This window comes from Notolepis coatsorum, assembly GCF_963971535.1.
Source record: "Notolepis coatsorum genome assembly, chromosome: 9".
Classification (NCBI taxonomy): domain Eukaryota; kingdom Metazoa; phylum Chordata; class Actinopteri; order Aulopiformes; family Paralepididae; genus Notolepis; species Notolepis coatsorum.
Window position 1 is genome coordinate 106,057,772 of NC_140173.1, and position 15,505 is coordinate 106,073,276.

Genomic DNA, 15,505 nt, shown 5'->3' on the forward strand with positions numbered 1-15,505 from the left:
CATAACCTCATCACAACTCAGTCATAACCTGATCACAACTCTGTCATAACCTGATCACAACTCTGTCATAACCTGATCACTACTCTGTCATAACCTGATCACAACTCTGTCATAACCTCATCACAACTCTGTCATAACCTCATCACAACTCAGTCATAACCTGATCACTACTCTGTCATAACCTGATCACTACTCTGTCATAACCACATCACTACTCTGTCATAACCTGCTCACAACTCAGTCATAACCTCATCACAACTCTGTCATAACCTGATCACAACTCTGTCATAACCTGATCACTACTCTGTCATAACCTCATCACAACTCTGGCATAACCTCATCACAACTCTGTCATAACCTGATCACTACTCTGTCATAACCTGATCACTACTCTGTCATAACCTCATCCCAACTCTATCATAACCTCATCACAACTCAGTCATAACCTGATCACTACTCTGTCATAACCTGATCACTACTCTGTCATAACCTCATCACTACTCTGTCATAACCTGATCACTAATCTGTCATAACCTGATCACAACTCTGTCATAACCGCATCACAACTCAGTCATAACCTGATCACTACTCTGTCATAACCTCATCACAACTCTGTCATAACCTCATCACAACTCTATCATAACCTGATCACTACTCTGTCATAACCTCATCACAACTCTGTCATAACCTCATCCCAACTCTATCATAACCTCATCACAACTCTATCATAACCTGATCACAACTCAGTCATAACCTGATCACTACTCTGTCATAACCTGATCACTACTCTGTCATAACCTGATCACTACTCTGTCATAACCTGATCACAACTCAGTCATAACCTCATCACAACTCTGTCATAACCTGATCACTACTCTGTCATAACCTGATCACAACTCTGTCATAACCTGATCACTACTCTGTCATAACCTCATCACAACTCTATCATAACCTCATCACAACTCTATCATAACCTGATCACAACTCAGTCATAACCTGATCACTACTCTGTCATAACCTGATCACTACTCTGTCATAACCTGATCACAACTCTATCATAACCTGATCACTACTCTGTCATAACCTGATCACAACTCAGTCATAACCCGATCACTACTCTGTCATAACCTGATCACTACTCTGTCATAACCTCATCACTACTCTATCATAACCTCATCACAACTCTATCATAACCTCATCACAACTCTATCATAACCTGATCACAACTCAGTCATAACCTGATCACTACTCTGTCATAACCTGATCACTACTCTGTCATAACCTGATCACAACTCTGTCATAACCTGATCACTACTCTGTCATAACCTGATCACAACTCAGTCATAACCTCATCACAACTCTGTCATAACCTCATCACAACTCTATCATAACCTCATCACAACTCTATCATAACCTCATCACAACTCTATCATAACCTCATCACAACTCTATCATAACCTCATCCCAACTCTATCATAACCTGATCACTACTCCTTTGCAATATTGTGAAAGTGGTAGAAGAAGGATTAGACAATTTGGTGGGTATGGGGGTTGAGGATCACACCAAGGTGACATGCCTGGGAGGAAAGGGAGCAGCAACCTTCTCAGTTGGAGCGGTAACTTTCTGAGCTGGAGTGAGACCTCCTGGGCCTGGCGCTACCACATGGCTTCCACTGTGTCTCAGAATGGCCCGCAGAAACACAGACCTTTATTGAAGATGTGTGGCAAGATGTTTACAAGCCAGAGCCAGAGGTGTGCAGTCACACCTGCTCCCAGCCCCCAGGTCTGATGAACTTGACCCTTGGCAGGTGTGGCTGCTTAAACCTGCCATCCCCACACCTGCTCCCAGGTCTGATTAGCCTGACCCAGGGCAGGGGTGGCTGCTTAAACCTGCCATCCTGACACCACAGGTATATATATATTCTTCCCCTTCGAATGAATATATTTATTTTTTTATGATCTCTTTCTCTTAAACAGTACTGTACATCTGTATGTCATGTATATCATAAATGTCTTGATGAATTGAAAATGGGGGACCCTGATGTAAACAAGACGAAAGTATTTTTCTGGTCTGCATCCCCTTAACAATTGTTTGTATTGAGCCATACTGTATTGTACCCATTCTGCAATCTGTTAATAAGGTTTTCAATCAATCAATCAAACAGTTTGAGAGCCAGCTGAGTTTAGTACATACGATACTGAGGTCTTCAAGTCTGGTGAGCAAGATGTTGTGGTTCACGGTATTGAAGGCTGCACTCAGGTCAAAGGAGGATGAGGATGTTAAGGGCATATCATAATTTGACTTATGCTTACAGGACTTGCATGTGAAGGGAAGAGATGCAGCGCTGTGTAGATCAGTGGACCAAGGTGGATACCATGTACTCACAATTAGGCCTTTCACACCGGCCGGGCTCCGTGCTGGAGCCGGTTCCCAAACGTAATCTCAAACCGGCTGGCGCGGTCACACCGGGAATAATTGGTTTGGAACGTGAAAAATCGGTGCTCAGCTGGAACCGAAAAATAGTTGTTTTTTCCTTGCAAACCATGACATCATCAGTGGCCGTGTCATATTATAGGCTGTGAAGACAAGCGTGAACGGGGGAGAGTAGAGGGTCGGCATTGCACTGAATCGATCCATTCAACAGGAAGCGATTTGCGACTGATCTCAAAACGAGATTAGATTCAAATGTATTGTTATGAGGGCGACTAAGTGGCACAGTGGGCAAGGCGCTCGCCACTAATGCAGGAGATGCTGGGTTCGAGCCCAGCTCTCGGCGTTGCTACCAGCTTGGCTGGTCGTTCATACTAACACAATTGGCAGTGTTAGGGGTGGGAAAGCTGGTGGGTGGGGATTGGACGTTGTGGACAGCGACTCCTACAGGTCGGTTGGTGCGCCTGTACAGCAGAATCAGGAAGTAACGGGGGCAGCGTGAGCCTCCCACGCGTTACTCCTCGCCACTGAGAGATCGCGCTGTACAGGTGAAAAGATGCGACAGCTGCCTCCTCGTGTACCGGAGGGGACACGTGATGCAAGGCTTGGTCCTCACTGCAGCCGACCAGTGGGAGGCATAGTCTAGCAACATTCAAGACAGGGGAGGGGAGAATTGAAGGGAGAATTGGCGAGGCGAAATTGGGATGGGAGAAAAATAGAAAAATAAGGAGAAAAAGTGGATCCAAAAAAAATTTATTGTTATGATACAGCACAAGTACAATACACCATCCAACCAGAGTGGATAAAAAAATGCTCCAGATATAAATATGCGCGGAGAAAGGCTTAGCGAGCCTCAGCGCGCGAGCGCACACACAAAAATACACACGCACTCTATACGTTTGAAATGAATCGTTACAGCAAAGTAGGCTTCTATTATTCGAATTAATTGTTTTAATGGGTATCATAGTAGTAAGTCCTACTGTAGAACATGACATATTAGCATGACATCTGATTTATTAATGCAAATACTGGACGACAAGCGCAATTGGCTCTTGACAAGTGTAAACTATGGATTAGTCGGTCACAGTTAACACATTAACTGCCACGCTTATATGCATCAATGTATGATCACTGCCACCAGTCTAAGCCTATGGAGATGTTTACCTTCTTTGCAGGGCTATAACTTTTTAAATTGTATTGCTAAATTGACATTACTATGGCCCATTCAACATCGATTGTCTATCGTTCAGGATGTAGGAACGTTTTACTTTTTCATTCATAGATTCGTACGAAAATACCGTCTAGAATATAAATATGTTTTTATCGTTTTCTGCAGTAATTCCTAGAACGTGAGATATAGGCATAAACGCATATATATATTATCAACTGCCGTTTGTTGGCGTTACACGCTATATTAAAATTTTCAACTGTACATGATCCTAAACGTTATGACGTATCATGCGCGGATGAACGGGGGGAGGGTCGTTTATAATTCCGTGATCGTCAGTAAATGCGAATTGATTGATTGATTGATTAATTGCAATTTCTTTTAAAATTTTTCTTTTCTGGTGCTGGGAGGTGTGCTGTTTTAAGTGAGGGTGGACTGAATGGATATGTTGATAGCGTCATAACGACTAAATAAAAACCGATTCTGTCACGGCGAATGTCTTAGTTGCTTAAACAATGTTGGATGATGTAATTGATGGGTCATGAGTCATTGTGGAACAAAATAAAAATCGCGCGAATTGATTGATTGATTGATTAATTGCAAAAAAAAAATTAATTTTAATTCTATACAAGCAGCTGGGAGGTGCGCTGTTTTAAGTGAGCGTGGACTATTGAATTGATTGATTGATTGATGGATTGATTGCTAATTTTATTACTGTCCGCCTTGTTTCCAACTGGTTAAGTTTAGGCCCTCTTTCGAAGTTGGTTAAGGTTAGAGTTTGTCTTTAGAGCAGGGCGATAGACCACCAGCCCTGATTCCAAACTCTAACCTTAACCAAATTCGAAAGAGGGCCTAAACTTAACCAGTTGGAAACAAGGCGGACAGTAATAAAATTAGCAAACAATCAATCAATCAATTCAATAACCCACGCTCACTTAAAACAGTGCACCTCCCTGCAGCTGCTTCTATAGAAAGTAGGTTTACAAAAATATATATATATCTATAGGGCAAAGAGAACTTTTTTTTCCTATAGGGCAAAGAAAACTTTTTTTAATTTGTTTTACCTACTTTCTATAGAAGCATCTAAGAATGAAGTTCTATAGAAAGTAGGTTAAAAACTAAAGGAAAGTTGGATGTGTTACTGTATTTGTAAATCTGGTATGTCATAAAGTCTTTCTCTGGTCTGCATCCCCTTAACAATTGTGTGTATTGTGTGTATTGAGCCGTACTGTATTGATTGTTCAATCAATCAATCATTCCAATAACACACAGTTGGATGTGTTAGTTTGTTGGATGTCTTAGTTGTGTTAGTTTGTTGGATGTCCTAGAGAACAGTTGGATGCACTTCCGATCTGCTTCCACATGGAGGCAACTTCTCTTTTTTGTTGTTGTGGGAACTACTTTTTCTGGCGGATGGTTTTTTCAATAAATCTTCGATTAATGTGTGTTTATTGTATAGCAATAAGGTTGGATGAATGTGGCAGTTGTATAAAAGCATTACACCACTTGTAGTCGTGGTTTGTGAAAAATAAACCATTTTTCACAAACCACTCCTGCGCGTGATGTAGTGCTTAATACTGTACTGTACCCATTCTGCAATCTGTTAATTAACATTTTCAATCAATCAATCAAACCTCCGAAGCTGTTTTATATATACGGCACATTCTGCCACTGTCGTGTCCATATGGTTGTGTTTACCTCGGCCTGAGAAACGCCCCCTGTTGATGACGGACACGGTGGAACGTTGGTTCTGCTTAAATAGGTGTAAACGCGGGCTGAGAGCACCAAGGTTCAGAGGCTCCAGAACGGAGCCCTGCCGGTGTGAAAGGGGCTATTTGGCCCAGATATGATCACATGTTTGTGATTATCACATGATCACTTTTTTCTCCAGTCCTCAGCAGACTTAACAAGTAAATACAGAGTTTTGGACCCCTAGCCCATATTTCCTACTCAGCAATGACGTTGTCAATTGGTAGAGTCCTTTCTCAGCAGCGTCCATGCTGTTTTTAACACACTCCAGTCTGAACAAGCCCTGAAATAAATGTTGAAAATGTTGTTCAGATGTTATTGTTTATCATGGTCTCATTGATGTTGCATTAGTGGCTAATGCGAGCTGGAGCTGTGGGTATACAGTATGAAGCAGGCCTATAGCATGGACTGTTCTGAGAAAGGACTCTACTATCAACAACAGCATTGCTACGTAGGGAATGGGCCAGTCGTCCAGAATTCTGAACTTTCCCTTTAACAAGGCCCTTTACGTATTCAGGAAAACCTTAATACGTCATTGTCACAACTCACAACGAACAGTACAGTATACAGTAGAAAACTTATGTCAGCCAACCAACCTTACTGTAACTACTTAATGGCAGGTCAGAATGTGATGAGACCTGACAGGTCAGGAATGTAGTGACACTGCACACAGTTATGCAGTTAGTTTCATCACAAGGGGTGGGAGAAGGAGAGGGAGAGAGGGAGAGAGGGAGGGAGAACAAAGAGAGAGACAGAGAGGATGAATGAAAGAGAGAGAAATAGAAAAAGAAACAGAGAAAGAAGTAGAGCTAAAGCGATAGGCTGTGGGTACATGATGCAGTGATGATGAAGCCTGCAGGCTTCACTTGGCCCCTGCATGTCTTATGTCAATAATGTTTGCCTGTATAAGACTATATGGGGCCCCGTAGCAAAGTCCCATATGTATTTGTTTTTGTTTGAAAGATAGACTTCAGTTTGAATCTACAACAGCGGCATGCCTGCCAGATTAACATAGTCACAACAGATAATGAATTGACAACCCCCCCGCCCCCCTTACCTCACCTATCTGTGCCTCTTCTAGTCAAAGTCATATGGTCTTTTGGGAATTGATGGAACCTTCAGGAATGTCACTGATTAAGAATTCCAACCACAGGATACTTCGGAATGTTTAAAACATGTACTAGTTAACCATGTAGTGATATAAGAATACCCTATAATACCCTAAAGTATAGTGGGTGTATGATAGTAATTGCTATGTTAACATGGTACTGCCATGGTATACGTCATGTATCACCATGGTACCACTTTTGTACTTGGTGTAATGCAAATTTAAAACTATAGCCATACACCAAATGGGTGCCTTGAAAGGAAGCTATTGAAGGGAGCTACAGTATTTGGTGTGTGGATCTATCCCTTTCTAATCTTCAATGTATTTTTTTGATCCAGCACTGATCCTAGTGGGTATTGTGATGTGTGTGTCTTTTTTTTATCGTTTCATAATCCAAATTTAAACCATGACACAGATGATAATAATGTGTTATTTCCATCATTTGGACCAATTTATGCCCATCTAAAATGTATAATTCAATGTGCAACAATGATACTGCACTCTAATCAGTCCAAAATAATGCTGAAGTGAGGCTGGCGGTTTTAAGTATCCTAAACATTGTATAGAAACTGCATGGTGAGGTGAATGTATCCAATCTTTTCCATCATGATTGGTGATCTTAAAGACATTGTAATGTATAGGTAACAATTTGTTTTATTTATTACAGGTTTATTGCAACATAATGATGATATGTGGGTTTTGTATGTAGCCTAAAATTTTATTTTTCTATTCATGCAAACTTTCCACAGCCCACTATGCTGGTGTGCTTGTTTATAGAACCGTCCACCGCCATCAAAGCCCTTACAAAAAAGTATCATGGTATTTCCTTAATTTTTTTGTCACTATGGTGATGTTAGTGTTTTCATTCCAAAATAATGAATAAGGAAACTGAGTCACAATCGTGCTTTTCACCAAAGTAAAGTTATTGTTACTGTGGTGAATATATGGTGTCAGAGTCAGCAGGGTGATTTGACTTTTTTTTTCAGCTGTAAACCTGTTGTGACCAGGGAACTACTGAGCCTGGTTACCCCAAAGCATCCTTAGATAATGTGTTCCATGTAAATCACTGAAGATCATTGTAAAACTACAATACCTTAACCCTTTCACAACCACACTACAGAAGGTTAACCTTTCACTACCACACACTGCGTGACTCGCTACAGTGCAGGCTCTATTGACCTCTTTCAGGACCAAAACACCCACCCACTTAGCAACGACACAAACAGCACCGGTTTTAAATAATTTATTTTAATCCACAGATCAGATCGTGTGAGGCCTATATGGATGATTCAAATATTACAGTGGTCCAATGTGCTTATAGGACATCTGTGGATAATATTTTATTATAATATTATACACTCCAGCCATTCTGCCTGGCTTCACACACACACACACACACGCACACACACCCTCTCACACACACACACAGACACACACACCCTCTCACACACACGCACGCACACACACACACACACACACACACACACACACAACACAACACACACCCTCTCACACACACGCACGCACACACACACACACACACACGCACACACACACACACACACACAACATAACACACACACACACACATTTGGTGGTAAGTGATAATTTTTTGCCTAGTTAGAAATGTTGCCTATTAAGAAGTTATGTTTTCTTGGAACATATTACAATTGTAACAGATTGTAACAGAGATTATAATCAATACAGTAGTTATAGCACCAAATACACTACAGTGTGTCCACATTAATTATATGCTTGTATGTGCTATTTGAATAGTCTAGGAGGAAACCATGGACTCATGACCAATATTTTCATGGAATTTCCAATGCTATAAAAGTATAGCTTATACTCCATGTCGGTGAAACGGTGCTAAATGTCTTGCTGGTAACACTTACAACTTGGATTATATGGTGACAAGGGAATACGAATATCCCCTTTGTTTTTTTGTGAATGACAGGAGATTTGTAGACCTTTTCTAACTTGACAACATAAACATTCTAGGCCCGTTCATATCTCCTGTTGCATGTTACAGTTGCTGACAGGAAATAAACAGGGGCCAAAGCTACGGAATATAGCAACAAAATACTCGATAGACTCTAAATCCTACTGCTATTTCGCATTTCTAAAGTTATTCCGACAGCTGAGATTAAAGTTTTTTTTTTCATTTAATATTATGTGGGAAGACGGGGGTTCCCCAGAACTCATAACGAATGTCAACGCGAGATTTATGATATTCTACTCTAGCCGATGTGTGAAGCTACATGTGTAATTATTGCGTTCCCATGAAGCGTATATTGATAGCCTAAGGGGAAAAAACGTAAATAACAAACATGTTCAATAATTGTATTGATGAATTGCAGAATCTGAGGTTTTAATATAGTTTTTCACTTATTTTTATATGAGCTATATCATACAATATGGGTCCACAGTTGTTGGACAAATAACTGGCAATTGAAAAATATATGTGAAATTAACAGTAACTAAACTAAACACTATTTAGCAGCAGCATGGGGCCTATAGTACATTTTTATTAGGCCTAAGTTCAATTATTTATCTATTTCTGTACGACACCTCTGCACCTCAGGAAACATGATTTATTAGGGGATTTCTTCGATTTTCCTAAAGTAGCCTATAGGCCTATATCAAATTCCCAACATTCATAATAAACTTAGTTCAAGACAATTTTATTTTCCTGCGATTAGAACGTCTTAATAAATCACGTTCAAGCGTTTCCAAACTCTCCTGCAAAACATAAAGTTCGTCGCTGAGTTGAAAATAGCCTAGTATTTTTCTCTCCAAGTAAAATAATATTTTCACATTTTCATGAAGAAGATGAAACAGATGGGTTCATACATAGCGGATGCATTAAAGATCCTTGTCAACTGGATATAGGAGACTACATTCGACCTGTCATCGCCTTGTGCAGTTGGACTATCATCATCTCTCTCCCCTCCACAGAGAGTCGAACAGGTGCCCCGGCTATGTTCTCCATGTATACAGCGGAAAAACAACCCACCTGCGGGCCAAGACCACCGGAGAACAGCCGGTTGGTTGGTCGGTCTCTCCATCTCTGGCTGACTCGCTATATAGGGCACGCGAAACCTTCCAGCGAGGTACACCATAATAAGCACTATTATGCAATGAAATGGAGACACAATTATCTTTTCAGGTTTTTTTTGTGCATTACAATATCTTGGCGCTAAAAAATTGTCAATAAATATAATTAAATCCTAGCAGCATTTCTGAGAATAAGCCTAAGTATCTATATTGCTTTTCATTTGTATTATAGCCTATATTCAATTGAATGAAGACTTTCTTGAAATGCTGCGCCCAAAATTATAGCCCTAAAGCTGCAAAAAAAAGTATATCCCTTGGTATTTTATAGCGTCGTTGTATTTCAAAAACACCAATTAGGCCTAAACGCTATGGGTAGGCTATACAGTCTAATGAGGCGGCGAAATGCAGCATGCCAGCTGAGATCTGCAGCTACAGTATAGTTCCGTGCCTGGTCTAACCTGCAGTAGTTCCGTGCGTGGTCTAACCTGCAGTAGTTCCGTGCATGGTCTAACCTGCGTGGTCTAACCTGCATGGACTAACCTGCATGGTCTAACCTGCATGGTCTAACCTGCATGGTCTAACCTGCATGATGGGTGCAACTGAAGAGGAGTCAAACTCTAAGCGCTCCCTGCAGCGATTGGCTACCTGTCTCCTCCATCCGCTGCCATTCGATCCTCTCTCTCTCCCTCTCTCTCTCCCTCTCTCTCTCCCCCCTGCCCTGCCTACCCCTGCGCGCTGTCCTCGCGCTTTGCTCTGCACTCCGTCTCCGGGTGAGTGCTACTATATGATCACAAACTTTTGTTTGGCATCTCCTCGGCAATTGATCAAGGCTCTTTCGGGAAACCTTAATACGTCATCTGTTGAAGGTGGATCATGTCGTGTCGGCCTGTCTATAAAGCTCCCCGCAAACCACTCACTGTGGAGGAATAGTCACAGTTTTGGAGACACTTTTTTACACACGGATTTCTCTCAGCTATCAAGAGGACTTGGTTTTTACCATTAAGGACCGAGGTAAGATAGATGGCATGGGCTGTCTTGTGGTTATACACATTGTTTTGTTTAATGTGCAGCTTTCTTCTTTTTATTTTTATTTTTATTTTTCACAATATAGGCTATCAATCATAGGCTACAGCGGGATAACTTTTGCTCGCCTTTTCAATATGTTTTCAACATTCTATAGCAGCCCTCGTGTCTATTAATTATTGTCCATACTGTAGACTACTGTATTCAAATCCAGGCGAGTTGACCCCCCTCTCTTTCTGCCTGATTTATTGCCATTGCACTATAAAACTCGGGCGCCTGGGGGGTATTGAGCCCCCTGAACTGTAGCCTATACCTATAAAGGCGCATAGCCTATAATAGACAAGCCGGCGCATGTAAACCTGTAAAACTATTTGGAATACTTGACAGTTAGGCTACTCCTCAATTCTATAGCGGCTACACGGAGTTGTGGGAATAAATGCAACCCTTTCATTTGTATTTCGTTCGCTGTCAAACATTGGCCCGACGTGGGCATCAGTGGTGACGTGATGTTTAAACTGTTTTCAAAAACAATTGGAGCCGCATTTCTGATTCTGCAGTGCCGGGGAGGTCTTATAGCAACCTGGCACTGGATTAAAATCCTTCAATGAGTGTTTCTTTTCCTTTCATTTCTTCAACCAAAAACATGATATCCCTCTCTTCTTCTGGACAGCGGGCAAGGGGAGAAGGCGGCGGAGGAAAAGGAGAAGCTCGCGCCAGTTTTAGCACGGTTGCACCGCTACTAACGGACGCACGTGGATGCTAGGAATTGGACCGACTTGGAGGAGATGTTCCCTCTCGCGCAGTTCGGTGTGTTGTCCGCTCTGGCCGCCGCTCTAACGTCCGTTCTCTCTGCCTTGCTGCTGCTAGCGGTCACTAAGCAGCTGTGGAGTCTCCGGTGGACCGTACCCGGGACAAAGACAGCAGCCTCCCTTTACCAAAGGGGTCCATGGGCTGGCCGCTGGTCGGCGAAACTTTCCACTGGCTCTTCCAGGTGAGAGAGAGAGAGAGAGAGAGCGAGAGAGAGAGAGAGAGAGAGCGAGAGAGAGAGAGAGAGAGAGAGAGAGAGAGAGAGAGAGAGAGAGAGAGAGAGAGAGAGAGAGAGAGAGAGAGAGAGAGAGAGAGAGAGAGAGAGCACTTCTGGACTGTTTCGTGATTTTTTACAAGCTTTCCAAAATATAGGTTAGACTGTGTGTGTGTGTGTGTGTGTGTGTGTGTGTGTGTGTGTGTGTGTGTGTGTGTGTGTGTGTGTGTGTGTGTGTGTGCGCGCGCGTGCGCGTGCGTGCGTGCGTGTGTGTGTGTGTTACACGTCTTCGTTGCTTTGCTGAGCTACTGTGAACCATCGTGCACTTGTCTTTGACCTAATACCTGCATGCATATAAACATACTACATTATATTCTATCGATCTGCAGGTCGGTTCAGGCAAAGAGCGGAGATTTGTTTTAATTAATTTTTTAAATCACTGCAGATTCTTTGCAGGCTGAGTTCTGTTGTTAATGCGACCATGGGGCTGTTGCATGTGTGGACTTGATGCACCGTGCGTAATTCGTTCTTGCGGTGAAAAAACAGACGTTTTCACTTCAAATCCACACCGCTCTCGTTCTCCCTCTTTCTCTCTCCCCTCTCTCCCTCTCCCTCGTCTTCACCCCTCTCTCTCTCTCTCCTATGCTAGGAATGCAAACGTCTATCCCTCCCTTTCTCCATCCTTCCTTCTCTTTATTCCAGACTGGGCGTCAAGAGAAGACGCGGGGGCAGAGCGCCCTCGTTACAGCAGACGTGAAATTAACACCTCCTCTACCGGTGTGCGCGTGTGTGTGTGTGTGTGTGTGTGTGTGTGTGTGTGTGTGTGTGTGTGTGTGTGTGTGTGCGTGTGCGCGCGTGTGCGTGTGTGTGTGTGTGTGTGTGTGTGTGTGTGTGTGTGTGTGTGTGTGTGTGTGTTTTGAACCAACAGGGATCAAACTTTCATATTTCTCGGAGGGAGAAACACGGCAACGTGTTTAAGACGCACCTTCTGGGGAAGCCGGTGATCCGGGTGACCGGCGCCGAGAACATCCGCAAGATCTTACTCGGGGAGCACAACCTGGTGTGTACTCAGTGGCCCCAGAGCACCCGCATCATTCTGGGGCCCAATACCTTGGTCAACTCCATCGGGGAACTGCACAAGAGGAAGAGAAAGGTAAAGAGTTCGAGAAATTAGTCATTGTAGAAAAAGAAAAGGATGGACGAAAATAAAGTGTGGAAAAACACAGCTGTTTGACTAAGGGTTGGACATTATTTGTTGACGAACAAGCTTGGAAATATAAAATAGAGACGCCTCAAACCAGCCTGGCGTTTCGCTTGAACGCTTTAAACAATTCATTCGTTTAGCATTTGCACTTGATGTGATAACTTTTTTATTGCGCTTTCTTTCCTTCCCCTTTCAAGATCTTGGCAAAGGTCTTTAGCCGCGGGGCTCTGGACACGTACCTGCCGCGGCTACAAGACGTTGTCAAGTCTGAAATTGCCAAGTGGTGTTCGGAGCCGGGCGCGGTGGATGTTTACGCTGCCGCCAAGTCTCTCACTTTCCGCATCGCTGTCAGGGTTCTGCTGGGCCTGCACATGGAGGAAGAACGCATCGTGTATCTGGCCGGGATATTCGAGCAGCTGATGAACAACCTCTTCTCTCTCCCCATCGACGCGCCCCTGAGCGGCCTGCGCAAGGTTAAAGTTGCACCATAATTATCCGCCTTATACAGTATTAGTGGAACCTCAAAATATAAAACAACGCCGTGATATGTCGCATACAGATGTATTGAAATGGCAATGACATGTCCTTAATCAGTTGAATAAGGCCTGATTGGCCATGCCAACATTCTTTCGACAGTAAATCAAAACGAAATGAGAATACGGCTTCAAATAATTGGCAAATAATTGGCAAATAAAATGAGCATGCACTGACTATTACATTCAACATAAGTTAATAATATATTTTTTTAAATAATAATAGTATTACAAATAAATCATGAACTTTATCTTTCAGGGAATAAAGGCCAGAGAGATTCTACACTCGCACATGGAGAAAATCATCGAGGAGAAGATGGCGCGGCAGCACAACGACGACTATTATGATGCCTTTGACTACATGCTGAGCAGCTCCAAGGAGCACGGCCACGAGCTCACTATCCAAGAACTCAAGGTATTAGCCCAGGGGTTATTAAAAATGTTCATATTTTTTTTTGCCAGACTCAAATGGAGTAAATGTGACCAGTCTCGTTAAAAGTAAAGAAAAAACTAAAACAGTCCCCTGACCCATTTAGACCCAATTTACCATAAAATAATTGCGAGTTATATGGAAATCCAATCCCCTTTCATCGCATCAACTCCCCCCTGCTAAGCTGTCAAACAGAATCGCATGGCAAAAGAGAGTCTCTGTCTGATAACATTCAACAGAGAGAGAGAGCCCAAAACGCTCCATTCTCACAATCTTTCGTTTCGCTGAAGCAGTTTGTTTGTGTATGTGGTGCTTTTTCCTTTTTTTACAGGTGTGAAACATTTCCCTCTTCATATATATTACGAACGTTCCATTCTTGGTCTGGTTTGATTTTGGGGTTTCCTTTTCAATTCCCCGTTGCAGGAGACAGCGGTGGAGTTGATCTTCGCCGCCCACTCCACCACGGCCAGCGCCTCCACCTCTCTGGTGCTGCAGCTCCTCCGTCACCCGGCCGTGGTGGAGAGGGCCCGGTCCGAGCTAGAGGCGGAGGGCCTCGGGTTAGATTCCCACTGCGGCGGCGGCGGTCTGTCTGGTCGGGAGAGAGGAGAGGCGGTGACGGAAACCACTTGTTTACTGAACGGAGGGGACGGGGCGAGTCCAAATCACTTTAGTCGCTCGTCATCGGATGAAACCAACGAGGAGGGCTTCCCCCTGTCCCGTTCCCACGTCCCGTATCTGACCATGGAGAAGCTGAGTCAGCTCCGTTACGTTGACTGTGTCGTCAAAGAGGTGCTCCGGTTTCTACCCCCGGTCTCTGGTGGCTACCGGACAGCCCTGCAGACGTTCGAACTGGACGTAAGTGGTTATTGTGTTATATATTATATTATTATTCATCCCAGTAGGCTTTTTGTCCTATATAAAGCACAGATAGTAGCACTGATTGTGCACATAACCACTGCGTCTTTACGCACGTCTTGTGCAACCAGCTGACCCAATTCCACCTCGTCACGCAACCAGACCTGAACTGAACTCTACCTGCCCTCGATCTGCCCTCCATCTGCCGCGCCTGTTGCATGAAAGGCAATTTCAGTTCCAATGATTTGAGAGGAATTTCCGGAATACTATTCTCGAACACATAACGCCATGCCTGCTTCTCTCCCCCCTCTAGACATACATGCCTAGTCGGGAAGTAATTGGGTTTGGTGCTTATTCAGAACGCCATTATGCATGTGCACTGGGGTGCATCCTCTGAGCCTATAGCATAGCGAGAGGACCGGATTCCCAAACAGGCAACCACTTGAGAAGCTGCTCTGCGAGGAAATGCAAGCCTCCACATAACTGCTTTTATGTTAGGCCTTGTGGGTGACAGTGTGAATGAGTGGATGGTTTAGAAACTTTAGAATGTATCACACAATATATGCCCATGAGCTTCATTACAATTCTGCAAATGTTGAGTGTTCATTCGTGTAAGAAAAAGACAAATTGATTGAAAACCTTTATTTATCCCCGAGGGGAGATTCAGGTGTCCATTACAGCATCAACCGCCATTTAAAAACAGTTACATAAGCATAACATACAGTTAATTAGTACAAAGACGGACATAATGTATATATTAGGGCTAAGAAAGAGCACAAAAAAAGTCTATTCAGGTTGAATGAAAAATAAAGTGTCTCTCTCTCTCTCTCTCTCTCTCTCTCTCTCTCTCTCTCTCTCTCTCTCTCTCTCTCTCTCGCTCTCTCTCTCTTTTTATTTCTCTCTCTCGCTCTCTCTCCTCTCTCTCT

The 15,505-nt window shown here is 43.1% G+C and overlaps 1 protein-coding gene across 1 annotated transcript in view; it reads left to right on the top strand.

Annotated features, from left to right (window-relative positions):
- Positions 1-10,449: 10,449 nt before the first annotated feature.
- cyp26c1 (cytochrome P450, family 26, subfamily C, polypeptide 1) overlaps positions 10,450-15,505 on the top strand; it is a gene marked incomplete at its 3' end in the record, with an annotated part of 88,293 nt that continues 83,237 nt past the window's right edge. Inside the window, 7 exon segments of the mRNA XM_084321954.1 lie at positions 10,450-10,524; positions 11,207-11,433; positions 11,436-11,527; positions 12,486-12,710; positions 12,959-13,234; positions 13,554-13,709; positions 14,148-14,579. Of these exon segments, the coding sequence (XP_084178080.1) occupies positions 11,322-11,433; positions 11,436-11,527; positions 12,486-12,710; positions 12,959-13,234; positions 13,554-13,709; positions 14,148-14,579 (1,293 nt within the window). The 5' untranslated portion in view covers positions 10,450-10,524; positions 11,207-11,321.